Source organism: Anarhichas minor, unplaced genomic scaffold (assembly GCF_050575085.1).
Source record: "Anarhichas minor isolate MPS153535 unplaced genomic scaffold, ASM5057508v1 ptg000026l, whole genome shotgun sequence".
Taxonomy (NCBI): Eukaryota; Metazoa; Chordata; class Actinopteri; order Perciformes; family Anarhichadidae; genus Anarhichas; species Anarhichas minor.
The window spans coordinates 1,526,336-1,545,433 of record NW_027466472.1 but is presented as its reverse complement, the minus strand read 5'-3'; the positions used below and the strand labels follow the sequence as shown (position 1 = coordinate 1,545,433).

The 19,098-nt window shown below is 42.9% G+C and overlaps 1 protein-coding gene across 1 annotated transcript; it reads left to right on the top strand.

Annotated features, from left to right (window-relative positions):
* Positions 1-3,519: 3,519 nt before the first annotated feature.
* Positions 3,520-7,434, top strand: lpar5b (lysophosphatidic acid receptor 5b). Its single transcript, XM_076101031.1, has one exon. The coding sequence runs from the start codon at positions 6,120-6,122 to the stop codon at positions 6,993-6,995; it is 876 nt and encodes a 291-aa protein (XP_075957146.1). The 5' UTR covers positions 3,520-6,119; the 3' UTR covers positions 6,996-7,434.
* The last annotated feature ends 11,664 nt before the right edge of the window (positions 7,435-19,098 follow it).

Here is a 19,098-nt window from a genome sequence, read left to right as displayed (position 1 = left end):
ACCGGCTGCATACTGATGCAGGCATGAACACACACACACACACACACACACACACACACACATGCATTTGCTCTGCGGGCCACAAGAGCACGGCTCATTGTGACTCCTGCCGTTCCAGAAATTGAAATTTTAATGAAGTGAGCGCAGCAGCGGTTTTCTCCTCACCCTTCCCGGTGTGGGAAAATGGCACTTTATCCATGCTGGCCTAAAAAATGCCCCAGTGATTTCATTAGAGATGGAGGTAAAAAAAGAAAGAAACACTCCAGTCAGCCTAATAACCCCAGCCCTTATTGCGCCCATGTTTAGGGAGAGTACACACTCATTGACCTCATCCATTCCTGCTCAGCTTTTAACCACTTCTACTTTCAGGTCAACATACTTTGAGCTCTTGTGTTGTGTGTCCCTTTCACAAATACACAACATGTTGAGGGACACGATACAGAATAGTTCACATCTTGGCACAGCAGCCTGAAACAGAGTCAAGAATAAAAAGGTGCCACAGTAGTTTTTTAGTAGGTTGAGTCGTACAGCCCTTCATCAAATGATGCAGCTGTATCCAGAATAATACCTGCAGTTCATTTGTAGGGACTTTAACAAACTGAACAAGGTTGAATGATTTGAAACGTCAATACCAATGTTTCTCTCCAAGAAAGCTGGCTGAGAACAGAATGTCTCTTCAGTAGAGTAGCTTTGGGAAAGCTGTTGACTGTGAGGTCTGTGGATTATTCAGATATTATCCAGAACACACAGAGGGACTTATTTCTCCGTACAGTTCCACGTACTCAACCATTTTGGTTTGGTGAACCGACCCTTTAATTTATATTCTTCTTTTTATCGCATGTTTGCTTTGTTGTGATTTGAATGTTTTTGACATAATTAGAATTAGAAGTACGTTACACATACAAGGAATTTGCCTTGGTCATTGGTGCAGCAGTAAAACACAGTGTACTAATATGACAAACAATCGCCTATTTTACACACCCAGCAGACACAGAGCAACATTGGCATTTTATTTTCACCGGACAAATGTTCATTATTTACTCTCTTTTTCTTCTGTAGCTCTGTTTTGGTCTCCACCAACTTCTGAAGGAAATGTCTGAACCCTTAGCTGCTAGATGCTGTCTTTGTCTGTCTGGGCTGGAAGTGTACAGTGTCACCAGAGCTTTTGTCTGCTGGCTGATGAAAACATCTGGTTGATGAGAGCAGTCAGACTGAGAAACGTCGGTGAAGTTGTGGGCTGCAAAACCACAACAACGTGCTGAAAGATGCTAGAATGCCCTGTTGAGCTGAAGGGAACCCCCTCTCAGTCGATTAGTCTAATCGCTCCTTTTGTTCTCCGTTGACTAAGATCTCTGTTGTCGATTAGTCATTTTTTTTAAGCTTTCTTCCATTCTGAATGATTTATTTCCAAGAAACGTATGAGCACATTTCTGGTAAACACAAGCTATGAAGTGGTGTTTTTGTGTGATTCTTTGTGGAGGACTAAGTTTTACAGATCTGTTCATTGTATCAATTTATCAACTTGTACGTATGAGTGTTCGTCTACTAAGAATTTCTTTGGTCTGGGACAGAACGCAGTAATATTCTGCGGGCCGGATGGGAAGCTTTTGAGGACCATATGTGGCCGCCAGTTGTACCATCACTGCTTTTCAGTTTTAGATGTGGTGAAGTGACTCTTCTTGCTTTTTCATTGGTTTCATTTCATTTTCGCACAAATCCAAAATCAATTCCAGACTCTTAAGACGTGCTTGAGTTGTGAGCCATTGTTTGTAGAAAAAATATTGATTAATGCCGCTTTAAGCTCACATGCCTAATTTGTAATGATTTTAATGTCAGCCTTTTACCAAGTGATTTTTGACCACAAAGAGGCAGAAAGCCTCCAATACATCGGATTTGTTTGTTTATTTCACCACCTTTTGAATGTCAGTCCACTATTTAGTGTTTCACTGGTCCACCAACTCCTGAGATAAACAAGTATGTATTTGTGTTTTAAACGGGGACTATTGACAGTCATTGGCTGTCCCAGGGTTAGCTTGATAGCAAAATATCAACAGGATCATTCATTAGATTGCTAACTTTCCTCATAGTGACTTGTTAACTTTGGCTGCATGGTGTTTTCTGCTGCAGGTAGCATACTCGCATACATATATACATACATACACACATACATACATACATACATACATACATACATACACACATACATATACACACACACATACATACACACATACATACATACATACATACATACATACACACATACATACATATACACACACACATACATATACACACACACATGCATACACACATACATACATACATACAATATTGTCGGTTTGAGGCTGTGTGCTGGAAACTGAATAGGTTCATATGAGTTGGTGAGCGCTGTTGAGACTCAACCATACGAATGGCTGAACTAAAACACATTTGAACAATAACAAGAAGAGAAGAAGGAAACTTGATTTTTTTTTTTTATTACTTGCTCTGCTGCATACAAGCTCCACATACGCCTGCCTTTCTCCCACATTTGTTCTGCTAACTCTCGCTGTCCATCTATCTGTTTACGCCAGCAGCAGGCCCGGCATTTTAAATCAGTACAGCGCTAATAACAAAGAGATGCTGTCTTGAGAAACACTCAAGTTTCTTAAATATTAGGCCCCGGCGAAAAATAACATCCTTTCATTTGCCAGAGAAATCCATTCAGGCTCTCTTGTTCCCTGAACGCATAGATGAGCCATCCGCATCCACACCTTTCTATTTAATTGTGCGAGTCAGGTGAAATCACATAATTGCTGTCGCTACAGCCATTTCGATTTATATCTTTCAAAAGGTTGCGGCTGAGAGAGACTGAAGGGAAAGGAGTAAGTGGTAAATTGGTGATTGAGTGATAAGTTGAAAGGCGTGAAGTTTGGCGGTAGCTGCTTTGGCGTAATTGCACACAAATACTTCACTTTCCCCTCGTGCTGTCTTTGTGTATTTCTACATTTGAAAATATACACTTGCATGTGAAAAGGCAATACATTATGTGAAATTTCTTTGCTTTGCTATTTCTGTTCTGCAGTGCAAACAATGAGCACAATAATCTCGAAAGTATGCAGTGTAGTCTGCATGTATTACAGATATTGACTTTTGTGCATTTTGTTGTGATGTGGCTTGAAATACAGATTAACTGCAGAAATATTTCACTACAAAAAAATACAAAATGTTGCTTGCTATTTTAGGAAATACACTTATTGGCTTTCTTGCTGAGAGTTGGATGAGAAAGTCAATACCTCTTTCATTTCCATATGTAGCTGGAGCCAGCTGCCAGTTAGCTTAGCATACACACTGGAATCGGAGGGAAACGGTTAGCCTGCTCTGTTACAAAATGTACCATCACCCTTAAAGCTCATTAATTAACACTTTATATCTTGTTTGTTTCTCAGGTGGATTTTGTTATGTACAGAGCCATGCTAGCTTTTCCCCCCTGATTCCAGTCAATATGCTAAGCTAAAGGTCAGAGAGTGCTATAGATCCTCAAATCTCGACAATAAAGTGAAAAACTGTAGTTCCCAAAATATCAAACTACTCCTTTAAAAAATCAAAGAAAAATATTCGGTCCACGTAATATTATATTTTCCATTCTAACATTGCTGAGATGCATTTACTAAACACTTAACTTTCCTGTCCGACCTTCTTGTCAGTGCTTCAAGTAGTGAAATTAACTTTTGACCGAATATGTGACCCAGAGCTCCCAAATAGGTTAGCGTCAGTTCTCTCCGAACTAGTATTTCTTTATTAAAAGAATAGCAAGGAACGAAAGTATTTTCTCGATAGAACAACTGGTTTCTATGGAAGCCCATTTCCACCAGCCCAAAAAAAACTAAAAACGTAACTAAAAAATATATATATAAAAAATCCACCCCCCGAAAAAAAGAAATAGATTTACTTTTTTTCTGCCAGCAAAAAAAAAACACGTTCCAGTTGTTTATTGAAGGTCGTCACCTCTCAGCCACATTGGTTTTATTCTTTATACTCCAGAGCTGCTTCTTGCTTAACATTATATTCAAGGGTGCGTTTGCTCATAATTTCGACTTTCTATAGCAACTGGAAACATCTGGTCAGTGTTATGGTTACAGATGGATGCACCAAAAGTGTTGGTGCATTTTCTTAGGTCACAAAAAGGTCATATATTTTTTTATATATGACTAATTAGAAATCTTTTTTTTTTTTGGGTGGATTTTTTATTTTTTTTGCTTGAGGAAATGGGCTTCCATAGGTTTCACTCTTCTCCCGACTCCCGAGTTTGTTTATAATGGTTCATCCAATCACCTGACACTTTTTTTTTTTTTTTTTTAAGTGTCTGCCCTTTGTGGTAACAAACCATCTAGCAGGTCAGGTTAGTGTTCGTAAGAAATCCTTGATCATTTGAACATTAGTGGCTACTACCACAGACACATATTTCCTTCTGACTATGTGTTCATCGTGCAGTTACCAGCACTAACAGCCTCTGCAGCACACTGTGCACAAATTTGTCTTTTTTTTCCCTCTCTCTTTCGCCTACATTGCATTACACAACATATGTCATTGCCACACATGCAAAGGTGTTGGTCGTGTGGTGTGTGACTCTGTCTTCCTTTTTCTTTTTAAATAACGACGTGGTTCTGCTGTTTTACAACAGATAAGCAGCTACTACAGGATGTCTCGCATTTGCTTCCTGTTTCTCCCTCACACACTTTTATCATCTCTTCTGCTTCGAGGCTGATGAAATCTGTCGTGCCTTGAGCAATTTCTTGCGACGTTGCTTGCGGTGTTTTGGCTGAAGGTGGAATGAACTCAGAAAGCATAAGCCACAGGCAGGAATCATAAACAGGCAGAAACACTAACAGCTCTAGTGACACAATAGACCGTCTGGCAAATGGCATGAATGGCATGTACGGGGAGGTTCCATTCATAAACAGCTGAGGGCAAACGAGACTGAGGAGAGGGATTCATGACACATTAATCTGTCATGAATAAATCAGTCCACCAGAATCGACAATCCTAATGACTCTCCTCATTATGAGTATCGCAACAACTGTTGAATAGATTCCCATTAAACTTGGTAGAAACAATCATGATCCCATATGGATGAATTGTGATCCCTTTACTTTTATTTAAATCTATCTGCATCATCCTTTTTCAGGCAGGTACTGATGGGATGCATGCAGCGCTCTTGATGACGCTCTTGATAACTCTGAAATCCTCAGAGTTCCTCAGAGTTTTGTCTGTGAACTCATTGTGTGCAACTTTACAGTCACTCATCTTTGAGGCCTTGTGTGCTTCCTTTTGTTTGAATTCTATTTAAGTGCACTCAAATTCAGTTATTCAGTTTTCTTAGAAGGCAGGATGCACTTTGCCTCGGAACATTTGGACTTTTATTCTCTAAATATCATTTTTTAGTACTTAATATCCAATTTGTATTCATTAATATTGTGTGCATCAGTGAGTTGACCGTGGATTGCAACTCTACAAAATGCAGATAAACCTGAGTAATTAGGGTAATTATGTAATTAACATTCTCTGAAGACACTGTAGTGTAAAACAGATACGTCCAACATAAGCACACGAGTACATCAGTCATCCACACACATGGCTAAATACCATATGAAACAACTAAATCACATTATTGTAATTTTCTTTCTTCCCTGCTCAGCCAGTAATTAGTGGCCACACTGTAGATTGTGCTTAATTAGCCGTCAGTTCAGATGGAATTTGCACAGCATGTATCTTCTAGTGCAGTACAGATGGAGTGTTAATAGAGTAGACCTCCTGAACAGAACGAATCCATGTAACCCCCGAGTCAAAGCTGTTTTGTGAATCCAGTGCACACGGTTGTGGTTTTTTAGAAAGCTTCTTGTCCATGACGTTAAACTCCCACACACTCTCGGTTTTACTTGAACGTCACACTACTTCAACCCTTGTGAAAGTTGTTTCCTGTTTTCAATGTTCTCAGCCACTTCATGTAGCAGCAGCCTTTTCTTCGCACAGATCTCGCTCGATGTGATTGGCGAGGAGGCGGGGTAATTGTGGTCTCCATCTCAGCTCCGTTCACTGCGCCTGCACTCGTGCGTTTGTCACAGAAAACAAAAAACATGCTCAACGGTACTTTTGAGAATGGAACGGAGCAGGACATGAGGAACACGGGGTACGCTCTGGCGTTTGGGTCGGTAATGACGGTGGGCCTGCCTCTCAACGCCGCCTCGCTGTGGATCCTGTTAAGCTGCCACAGCCTCAAGTCCCCCAGTGCCATCTTCATGGTCAACCTGGCCATCTCTGACCTGCTGCTCGTCATCACCTTGCCCATGAGGGTCTACTTCTACGCCACAGGAGCCTGGCCTCTGGGCAGTATGGCGTGCATCTGTATCACGATGCTCTTTCGCAACAACATCCGCTCCAGCTCCATCTTCATCACCTTCATCAGCGTGGACCGGCTGCTGGCGGTGGTCTATCCTCTGAGGTCGCGCCGTCTCCGGACCGCGTCCAACACCTGGAAGGCCGTGGCGTTCGCTTGGCTCTTCGTGTTGGTGGTGAACATCCCAGAGAGCATGGACTTCTCAAAATTGTTAAACAATGAATCCACCTGCTTTGAATTTCGTCACCGGCAACATAAAATCCAAACCCTGGCTTATGTTCAGCTCATGTTGGTGCTCGCAATGCTGGCGGTCAACATTGTGTCCACGGCTCTGGTGTCTTTGACTCTACGCAGACATCTGAATGACTCCGCCAGGGTCAAAAACAAGGTGAACGTCATGTTGATTTTCGCCATGAACCTGATGATGTTTGCTGTATTTTTCTTGCCCGTGTCACTGGCCGTGTTCTTTAAAAGATGGGTACCTTCCCTCACGCCGCTGATATGTCTCGCTAGCGTGAACTGCTGTCTGGACCCTCTCTTGTATTACTTCTCTTTTGACGGCTTCTGGAGGAGAAAAGAGGATGTGGATACTTCTGTTGCAGGAGTCGTTGGTTAGAAGAGTAGACGGGGACAGGATATGCATTTGTTTAGGTGACATAAAGGTCACAAGGTGAAAAGCTCAATTATTGTTTGTTTTTTTAATAGAATTCTCACTTTTTACATCATAACTGTCTCTTTTCATTGATCCACCCAACCAAAGAAAAAAATAAACTTTTTTTTTTGTTTTTTTGAGTGGAACAGAGACACGTATTTAAGTTTCCTTCACAGTACAACTGACTTTCAGTGGTTGTTGTTTCCTCCCTGCATGTTTGCCACATATCTGTTGTTTCGCATCCGTGAACAGGAAAAGCTACTCACCTGAAGCTACTACTTTTTTCAGTTCCTATCTGAGCTGCACAAATCTGAACTGGAAATTGGATCCGCAGGCATCTTGTATTGAATACAGAAAGTTCCCCGTGTTGCCATGATTATAAATAAATCGTACTAACCTGTTAGATCCGTGTCACCTTTGGTCTGCTGGATGAGCTTCAACAGGAACACACAACAACCAATTGGAGCTGCCATACAGTCCTGAAAATGACCGAACATAAACATATATAGAAACTGCTATTAATCATATACTTTCTGACACATTTGTGTCTTACAAACACATTTTAAACTGATTCAACTTTAAAAAATAAAGTCCCCCTGCTGTGTCTTTTTAAAAAATGTGAGTTAACTGAAATAAACCAGAACATTTTATTCATCTTGACAAAATGCATTCAACAGATTTCAGATATATTCCAAAACAACTCACAATTATTCAGTCACATTTTCTTTGCAGTTACAATCTCAGCTCGAGGGGCCGGTTTTCCATTTGACACAAATACCATAACAGCTGTGGTCGGTCCTGATGGAACTGAATACAAACCCTCATAATGGTTCCTATTGTTTCCATTAGAATCAGAGGAAACGATCATGAATTAACATTAACAAAGACATCTAACGTCTGTTTTTGTTAGTGCATCGCTACGTTTGTTGGCGCATTACATCCACCAGCATGAATCATCATGAACCAGGTTACGTGCTCGTGGGAGTGCAGGTGCATCCTCATGCAGAGTACAGTCAAGACAGCGGTTTACTTAGAAAAGCATTGCTCCACAGAGTCACTAGTGATCAGAAACTGCAGCGGATTAATGTGATGAGTTTAGTGAATACCGGTCATGCATTCATTCTGAAGCGGGTCGGAAAATAAAACCTAGAAATGTAATTAACTGAATGAGGTTTTACAGTGTCAAACATTTATTGCAAGCAGATAATGGAATTAATATTAAACGTTATCGATTAATCAGTCAAACTTTATTCATATAAACATAAAGTTAAAAGGAACATACTTACTATAAAAATTACTATATACATAATTAATATTAAAAAAATAAAATAATAAAAGCCAGGCTAAAGAATGTATGTGTTATGGAAAACTTTCAGTTCAGGGTTCAGACATAATCCTCCTTCATCCTGGTTATCGTTTCTTTTGATTACTTTTAGCATCATTTGGCGCCGTCTCGTGTGTCTTTGGTTATACGTCCTGAGATGCGGCGGCGGCGTTTGTGTGTTTTTTCTTTTGCTCAGCATCTCAGTTCGGGAGCCAACGGCTCTCAAGTCTTATAAGCTTTTGCCAAATGGAGGGGCATCTGTGGGAAATTGATCCAAAAAGGATCTAGATTTGAAACATCTGGACGGGGTTTTGCTGTTGACAATTAGGACACGCTACATCAGGTAAAACCCTCCACTTCAAAGAAACATAACAGCATGATCGAGCTCTGCCCTCACACACATCTTTTTATTTATTTGTTTCTTATGCCATAGATGGAACACAACCAAACCACAGAAACCACTTCTTTATCCAGTGTGACTATTTTTGATGCTTGAACTCACATTTCAGCGTTCCCTATAGCTCTGTGGTCTGAACTTCCAGTTTAATACACATGCGCTCCATTTAGCGACCGAGTGACAATTTAGATAAAAATGAGTTATTTGTATGTTAAACGCTGTGCCTCCTAAATAAAGTCAGGTCATCAGTAGGGCTGCTGCCGGCAAGATCTTGCTTTTTTCATGACCCTTAGTCAATTGGAGACCAGTGCAGAGGCGGTTTCCTCCCACGAGCTGCTCCATATATGTTTAATGTGACCTTTGCGTGTGAACTCTGCTGGAGGAAGTTGAGTGCTGAGAGGCTGAAACAAAAAAAAAAACCACAGCCAACTTTCTACAGCCTCACCTCATGTGTTGATGTTTAGCCATAATACACCACAGCACTGTTTGCTCAGTCTTGTCCTTACTCTGCAGAGGCCATGAAGTCAAATAAATTTCCGCTGCTATTTCGCGCCCAACACCGAACAGCCTATGACAGCCTTTATTCAGCGCGGAGCAGATTGTTTTTGTTCGTGTTTGAAATTGGCTTGATTTGTGTTCATGGGGGGAAAAATGGTTTTAGAACCAAGCTGTCTACATGCAGCTATTCTGAGTGTGTTTGTTTGGATTTCTCTGCCTCTGTATTACCTTTTTATTTATGTGTGTGTGTATCAAGGTCGAGCTCATGTTTGTTTAGAGCTCTCTGTCTGTAAGTGACTGATATCCCAGATCTGGAGGGACTGGGAAGGGTCTGGCTGTGGTGTGAATGTGTCTGCTAGAGCTGGTCACGGTCAGCTGACCCTCAAACCCTGAGGTAAAAAAGAGGAAACACACACACACATTCTCTATTTCCTCTTTTCCCCAGCATACACAAACAAACAAATGAAAAAAAGCAAAGAAAACGCTGAAACAGGTACATTCAGGTCTGCAAGCATTGCTGCCAAGACCGACAAACAAGCCTGTTGAGCTGCAGCCAAGTCTGCCTTGGACCAGAGGAGGACTGCTATTCAAAGACAACAGCAAGCTTTGGTGACTGTGGAGAGTCGGGCAGCACAAAGAGCCAAAAGTAGAGCAAAGCGGACGAAAACAAAATGCTGAGCTCTTGAATGGACGGAGGAGACAACAAAGAGCAGAGGAACAACAATCCTCCAGAGTCTGAAGCCTCGAGAGAACCCGGAGATCATTCCAACAGATGGAAATGTGCAGTTAAACGTCGGCTCAAACAAGCCCAACCTTCTCTTTTCAATGTGAAATGACGGTGCAGTTGAAATACATAAGCGGTAGAGTGCTGATTATCACTGGACTGCACTTTTGCTTTTAAAAGGCAAAAGGAATGAAGAGACAAACCTTTTCAATCCAAACTGCAGCGTGTGATTTGGGTTCAAACAGCTTGATGAATCAGATGAGCCTTCACAGACGTACGAGAACAACGTTGACTGTAAATAAATGTGTCAGGAAACATCTCGTTAAAAAAACATCTGATTGGTCAGTTGCTCCAATTAGACTGATGATGTCAGAGGCCTGAACCGCATGTCACATCACACCTAAAGATAAGCTGTGATCGGTTTCGGGCTGATTTCAAAATATCAAACTACTGCTATGTTGTTTTTTTTGCAAGTTTTGAATCCTTAAATCTCTCCTGAATATTTTCACAGCATACATTTGTGGATATATTCCCACTGATTGATTAATAGATTCACAGATGAAGTGTTTGCCATCAGTCCTAATTTAAAGTATCACACACTGTGGGGGAGATGGGGACACTCGTTCATTAAGAGGGAGACAGACACACATTTACTCATGTGCTCTGTTTGCATTTTACACAATATGCACAAAATTATTTTAGGAAAGTTACATTTAGTCATTTTGTTTTATGTTTTGTTTAATCATTTTGTCATTTTGTGTAATTAATGGCATTAATTACATTAACAATGTTTTGCTTAGATGGTTGTTTCTTACAGGCTGTAATCCTGCGGTTTTAAAAATGTTAACCTAACAGTATGTCATAACAACTTGTAGCTTTGGCAATCTCACTTTGTCTCTGATGGATTTCTCAATTTAAGCAAGTCTAAAGAGCCAGCTTTTTATATGGTCCTATTGTGCATATGCATGGAACACAATAGATGCCTCGAGGGGTAGAAGTTATTATTACTGCATGCTCTGCAGTAATAACTGGGCTAACACTGCCAAATCACTGGTATGGTCCTTTTAAAGTTCCAATGGAGAAGAGAAAACTTATTGAGTAAAGTCAAATCGGTATGACAAAAAAAGTTTTGAAACGTGAATTTCCAGTGTCATACTGGAGAGGAACTAGCATTTACTTTATTTTTTCCAGTAATGGGATTGAGAGATGTGCGAGGCTTTGAGCAGATGACAACTTCTGGCCCAATATCCTGCCAGTGAGGCGAGGCAAAATGGGACCAGAAGGCACTCTCGCAGCTTCAGACCATGATGCAGTCGCCTTCAAAGCGCCGCCGACACTTCCTCAGAAAGAGCCGGCGGGGGAAACGCCAGGGGGAGGATTGGTCTATCTCTTTGCCTTTCTCTACCTCCTCTCATCCCTCCCCTTACAGCACCGGCCCAGCTGTCAGTGGGAGTATGCGGAGGCGCCGCACTCTGTCACACACACACACACACACACACACACACACACACACACACAAACACACACTAACCGGAGAGCCAGGGCGGAGAAGAGGGGTGGATGGAGAGATCTGAATTAAGTGGCAGTAGAGTGATTATGCCTGTATGAGGAGAAAGATGGAGGCATCAGGAGGGAGGGAGGGTGGGAGAAGAGATGCGGGGTTGAATGGAAACACGGGAGGTTGATTAGTTGAGATAAAATGACCTCTCAGTTGAGGGACAGATAAGAGAAGGAGGAAGGTTGATCGCACGAGGACACGAGATGAGGCCCAGCAGCTCCAGCAGCAGGAAGGACGACGACGGGAACAACAGCAGCAGGCGGCCACCTGGCTTTTTGACCTGCTGCTCCGCAATCTCAAGTCTAAATCTATTCCTCCTGAGAGAAAACCATTTTGATTTTTAATGTAAACACATGCACATATATATATATATATATATAAAGCTCGCACTTCTCTGTGAGAACACACCCAATAACATGCACACCGCACCGCTGGTCTCAGCGACCGAAGAAGATGGCTTCTCTATTCTCTCCATGTGTGCAGTAAATGATCAAATTAAGATGCATGAGTGTGCTTTTCTATCTGTCACACTTGCTGTGCACAGAGGGATCCTCCACCCAGACCTGCTCTGCTGGAACCCCCCCCCCCCCCCCCCCCCCCCCACCAAAGTCTGTGTCTATGTGCAACAGCATTCTTTGGTGTGGATGTATTCCCTCTTCTACCCCCCCAGGCTGAAAAATAAATGTAGAAATGGACTTCCATATCTCTGCCTCTGTACAGCGTAACAATGGCGAGACAAGAACAGGAACTTTGAGCTAGGTATTGGCATTTCGTGAAAGGACCGCATGGACAACCACTTTGTGTCTGGAAACAACCGTACGTGTATTATCGATTATGGAGTATTATGGGTTCAATGAGGCAGCTGTATATTCTGTAACTCATAAATCTCTGCAAAAGTGCCTGAAATGCATCACAAGACTCTGGCTGGCTGTAAAGTCTGCTTAGTGACAAAAGCTAATATGTGCCCCACTATGGGAAATGTCAGCCAGGTGCACTGAGGGAGACTCATTAGCCGCGCGGTGCTCTGCAGCAGAGCATCATAAATGGATTTGGAATGAGCCCAAATGCAGCCTCCAGATTTTGCTTTAAGAATAGAAATCGATAGGAAACCAAACTGTAACATTGCCTTCCGTACAGCGCCAAGAATTCACAATGTTTTCGCGAAGTTGGTGTAACTTCAGCACCGAGGGTCGCTGTGATCGCGGATGCTGTTTTCTTTCGTTTTTAGCACATAAGTATCATATGACATTTTTTTGGTTATCAACAGTCTGGACAACCTTAACGCGTCCTTGTAGAGCTGCTTTCCCTGCAGGCAGCAGCGCTTTGAAAAGCATCTTATTTAAATCCTTTAGTTGTTTCGGGAGGGGCCCTCACACCACATTATATATGTATTACCCAACGCTGTAGTCATCATCAAATTGGAACTAATATCCTCATCTTATTCTTATTGTTCCCATCATCATTTAGCAACCTAAACAGCAAATGGCTGCCAGTAATGTATGTCACTGATATTTCCCAAAGGTGAAATACTTACAGGAGACAAATAGAGTGGCACATTAAACCACTCAGCCAGGTTAGATTGCCTCACACACACAGTATGAGAGAAACTTTTTGCTTTCTATTTTATGTCCCCCCCCTCCCACGCTCACTGGACTCTGAGCAGACAGCCGGACACAGTGTGATATTACATTAGCATTATAGCTTGCCGTTCACTACTCCCAGGGTGGGTGGATATGGTGGCCTAGTGGGCGTAATGTGTGGCAATATTGAAAAAGCATCGGGGGGGGGGGGGGAACAGAAGCGGAACAAAATTGTCCATTTGCAGCAGGTTCTAATTTTGAGAATGGCCTTGATGAAATACAGACGTACGTGTGCCTGCATTGCAGCTCGGTCACTGATATAGAAAGTCTTATTACTCAGAAAATAACCTGCCCCGCCGAGCCCCCAGATGACTTGCCTTGCTGGATAAAGATTTGGTATTTCACGCGCAGCTTTTCTGTGTTACCATATTTGTTTTTGTTGATTAATGGCTGCAATTTGGAGGAGATCTGTGGCTGTGCAGTAAAGCCTTGAGGAATATATTAGCCTTTACGTCATGTCCTTAAATGTTCAGCATTTGATATTATACAGAACTAAATATTGAAATGGACCTATATTTTCATTTGTTTTGTATGTAATACATGTGTGCATGATAGATGATGTTATTAAAGTAGTGATAACGTAAATGTTGAGGCCCCTCGAGGGTCCCAGCACCACTGCTTTGGTTTCTCTGAAAGCCTTTTTTTGTCGGCTATAAACCACTTTAGTCGTTTCCCGGTGAAAAGAAAACCAAATTTAATTTCATCACTGGATGGTGTGGATTCAAATCTGTGCATTGTCATCTGTTTGTGTTATTATTTTTCCTCTCCCTCTAGATAACAACGCCAATATTTTCTCTGCCTCCCAGAATAATCCTAAACCAGCGGAGATAGTCCAAGAGAAAAGTTCCTTTGAGATAGTCTACTCAGGAAAATTGAAAAAGTTATTATTAATCCTACTGCCCGGCACCAAGTGGAAAAACCCCCCCCCAAACCTTCATACACATGCTCGCACGCCTGCCAATTTACGTCCGCACACACTTACACACACACCTTAGACAAACACATGGGACAATAACATTCTCTAGCAAAGCGAGCCATGTCGCTCAGAGATTGTTTTTCATTTTGCACATTTTAGAAAGAAATGACAATATTTGAGATTTTAAGGAGCAGTTTTTAATGTTTTCTCTATAAAATACTTAAAATCTGTCAATCTGTCGCTCCCTCTTTTCCTGATTCAATGTCGAAGCACTTATTAGTTCAGACAAATCACTGTCGGGATGCAGTCACAAGAAATAATATTTGTTGGGAACTAAAAAACAAACAAAAAAGAGTTTAACAGTAATAAAAACACAGAAGGTTGTTCTTCATTGGGCTGAAAACATTCCATTTCTGTGCATGAACAACCACAACTGTTTCATGATGACGATACAATTTCAGGAAGATAAACTGCATCTTCAGGCAAGCAAGTAACACATAATACAGTATTTAAATCACACAATGTGTCTGCCATTGTGAGTTCACAATGACTCAAAGTGTTCTTTAATTTATGGCATTTTAACTCAAGCGTTATTAGAAAGTCTATGCTAAAATAGTTAGATTGAGGCCATTACAGATGCATGATAACAGCATCGTGTTCTATAGGCGCTTGTTTTTTCGTGGAGTCATTTGAAACAAGATGCAATTGTTCTCATCAGGATCCCTCCTCAGCGTGGCAGGCTCGCTGTGAGCTGGAGTGGGCTGGGATGCTCCAGAGATAGCAGAAGGGAGGAGGAGGAGGAGAGAGAGAGAAAGAGTGAGAGGGTTGAGGAGGGGGGGGGGGGGGGGGAGCGCCTGAATCCATCTCTCTCTCTCTCCTCCCTGTGTGACGTCGCTCGGTCTGGTCCCGGGGTGCGCTGCTGCTCTCCAGTCCCGTCTCGGCGCCAAACCCACACTTCAGTCGCTGCCTCCGTCCGTCCACACAACCTGCGGTGCGACGCGCGCGTTACGGTGCGGCGAAGGCGCGTTGCAGGCACTCTGTGTCCATCCTCTTCTTCATATTCTGCTTCTTCTTCTTCTTCTACTCCACGCTGCCTGGCTTGTCCCACATAACGGTGAACTGTTTCCACACTCTGCCTGAAGAAAGAGAGAGCGCGAACCCGAGGCGTTGACTGAGAGGGAGAGAGCGGACAGACGGAGAGAGAGAGAGGAGAAAAGGAAAGAAAGAGGAGAGAAGTCGCCACGTAGCTGAATCTCCACCGAGAAGATGCTGAGAATAGCCGGCGTGTTGGCTGTAGTGGCTCTGGGGTTGAGCGCCGCTCACACCAAAGGTACGGTAGGTGAAGGGCAACGCGCTCGCTCCGTCCGGTGCGCATCTGCGAGCGCGCTACAGCTTAATTATAAGGGGTAAACGTGGCCGGAGAAGCTGCGCGTGGTGGATGCAGAGACATGTCCATCTGACAGAGAACTGATTTGCCACGGCGCTGATCACTGTCTGTCTGTGCATGTTTGATTCTTTTCCTGCAGTGTTGCTCTTTGGACTTGTGGAGACATGGGCACTTAATAATATCTGTATCACTGTACAGCCCCAAATAGCACTTGAGGGTGTGTGTTTTATCTCCCGAAGCCTCCCTGTAGAAGCTTTAGAGCGGTGTTCAACACTGAGCTTACCGGGAATTTATTATAGGACAATTTATTGGGTCAATCCTGTGTGGCATCGCTATGGTATTTAAGGGACTTGCAGTCTTGTTGTGTTGTCCTCTTCTTCTTTGTTGCAACAATACTAATATTTATCGGAAGCAGCTGGGTGTGGAAACATTGTGTTCCACTGTGAGATGTTAGGAGGCTGTGGGTCTTTCCTGTTTGTGACTAATGGGTAAAGGTAGGTGGAAGGAAAGTGGAGCGGATCATCTCTGCAGTTTTTGCGTGGAAACCTGCAAAGAAGTAGCATTTGGGATCTTCCAAATCCCTTGTCGGCATATCTGAGATTGAAAACTGGCTGAATATCCTTTATTAAACCGTGGTGTTTTTTAGTAATGCAAGTGCGGCCGAAGATTATTTTCGAGGTGAAAACACCCATTAAACATAATTCAACTCTCTTCTGGACAGGGAAGACCACAAGCATGAGTAAATCCCTCCCAAAGCTAAATAAATATATACATACACGTCAATCTGCGAGTACTGAATGTGAATGCCGGCTTCCTCTACAGGCAACAGGACAGCAGATTTATTACAGAGATTATCAGATCCGTACTTATCAGCAGCAGCTTTTGCAAATTGACCCAGATGATTGATCAATCCATCTGAAAGCATATGCATTGTATACATGATATGTAAATCCAGCATGTAGGCCTACTACATGTACAAACATGCAAATTGAAGAATTCACAGCTGCAATTAGCTCATTCAAATAATTCCACAACACATGATGAATAATCCCCACAGCCACCAATAGATAATAATGACATCCATATGTCATACATGTGTGCCATTGCTGTTGGCTGTTTTTTGCTCCGTCGCCGAGCTATTTTTAGGTCCACCAGCATCCCCGCTGCAGCGGGACCACTCAATTCTCTAGTGAGCTCGGCATGTGCCGATGTGAAACGCGGCAACAGGTTCGTGCTAATCAACTCCCTGTAGACGGAGGCTGTTTTTTTGTTTTTTTTGTTTTTTTGCGCAGCCAAATAACAAGGTGACACCTTGTCAGTTTCGTCTGGCAGCCGAGACACACCGGGAGTGTGATAAGCTGTCCTCCTTGACACACGAAAGAGCCTCACAGCTGGTCTGCTGGCCGGCTGCAAGCTGCAATCTTTGTTGTGTGTGTGTGTGTGTGTGTGTGTGTGTGTGTGGAAGGAAAACATATGCTAATAGACCTGTCACAGGCTGTGACCCGGCCCAGAGGTCAAACTGTTGCCTCATATGCACTTTTATTTTAATTAGGGTCTTACTTTTATGCCACACTAATACATGCTGTGGTCGAGGATCTGCAGGAAACTGTAACCTGATATTGTGTGTTAAACCTGATAAGTTCATATATGCAATACTGCAGCACACAGCAGGAAAGTTGCATGGTAAGGAAGGATGCTGTTTTTTTTTACTTTTGTAAGCAGAGCTTGGCTGTGAAGTAAACACATTACTGCCAAGTCAATGGGGGTGGGAAAACCAAGCACAGCATGATTCTAATTGATTCCCTCGGGCCGCTGTACAGTGCAGTTAAATCCAGGAGAAAATAAGAGCGTATTGTCTGCAGGATCTGTTGCTACGCTGACCTTGTGCCGCCTTGCCCATTTCCTGTCACAGTTGGCAGGAAGCAGAGCTCATCAGAAGCAACAAACCCAAATCATTTCCCATTCCTTACCCCTGCATCTGTTTTTCAGCTTTTGAAAACGACAACTGATGCGGCGGCATTCGTGTCAAGTGTGGCAAAGGATCCGCCTCCGTATGGCGCCAATATGCCGAGCTGTTTCCCAGATAACTTTGAAGCGCCTGCAACTCCTGTCATCTTCTGTTTAGCCACCGTTTTATTCGAGGAAAGCGTGGTCGTGCGACTTCCTTTTAATCACCGACACCCTCGAGTCATCCAGTCAGACTTAGCGTGTGCATGCGTGTGTCTCTAAATGTGTGTGTACTTTAGCATGTGTTTCAGAGTTGTCAGTAATCGGAGCTTGAAGCGCCAACAACCCCTTCTTGCGTGTGCGTGGGTTTTGCACACGCACGAGCAGGGGGAGTGCGATAGAGTGCAGCCAAACATGTTGACAGCCACAAAGTGGGAGAGGAGGTGATGTCGTATACAAAGGAATTATTGCATTCATGGATGCACACTCGGGCTCAAACGATTTCCTCAGCACCGACCGTGTCGCCGCTCGACAGGGAGAATCTTCTGGCAGCGAAGCAGAAAGAGCTATAGAGTTTTTGCCAGTGCTGCCCGGAGCCCCTCTTTTGTGTAATTCCAAGCAATATGAACTCTGAATTTAGATAGCTCATTACCAGCACAGTGCATTTTAATTCAGCTACCCACTGTGTGACTCTTTGTTGCCTCTTTATTATGTCCAGATAAACACACTGTACATGTTTTTCTTCTTATTTACAGTCTGTAAACATGCAGACAGTTTGAATGTAATATTCAACCTTTGGAGGATGCCTCCCTGTTACGCGCTTTAGGGCTGCTTGGGAAGTTGCAGCATTAATTGGCATAAGTCCTATAATTTGTGGTTTTCTATAGAGGGCTTCTGCATGTGTGTGTGGGTGGTTTTGTGTGTAGGGCTGCCCTCGACCAAAGAACTCCTTAGTAACACTCGATTTGTTGATTTAATTGACTCCACAAAGAATCGCTCAGAAGCACCACTTTCCATCTTGTGTTTATCAGAGATGTGCTCATAAGTTTCTTTAAAAAAACAAGTTATTCAGCATGAAATGACAAAATGAATGACTGGTCGATGGGACTGCCCTGTGTGTGTGTGTGTGTGTGTGTGTGTGTGTGTGTGTGTGTGTGTGTGTGTGTGTGTGTGTGTGTGTGTGTGTGTGTGTGTGTGTGTGTGTGTGTGTGTGTGTGTGTGTGTGTGTGTGTGTGTGTGGATCAAGAAAGCCAAGAGGATAGCAATTTCAGGATCCTTTTAGCAAATAAAAAAGGTGAGTGTCAAAAATAAAAACCAGAGGTAGATTTATGTCCGCCCCCCCCCCCCCCCCCTTTGGAGAGAGGAAGTGCATTATGGGAGCACTCTATAAATCGGGGGAAGCATGGCTCAACGAAATGAAGGAACATCACCCATTTTTAAAATGATTTTTATTTGTCTTTACAAACACTTGCTTGGTCCTTCGTCTCCGAAGGTACGCTGATCTCGGCACAGCGCCATGCCATTTGAGAATAGGCTTAGTGGTGTGAGGCAACGGAGGGGTGCCCGACCACTGATCCCAGCGCAGCAGTACAGCCTTCACAGACAGCAAATAAGGACTCGGGGTGGGTACGTTTATCTCTCGTCTTAAGTCTTAAGTGTGGAATGAGTGTACAGTA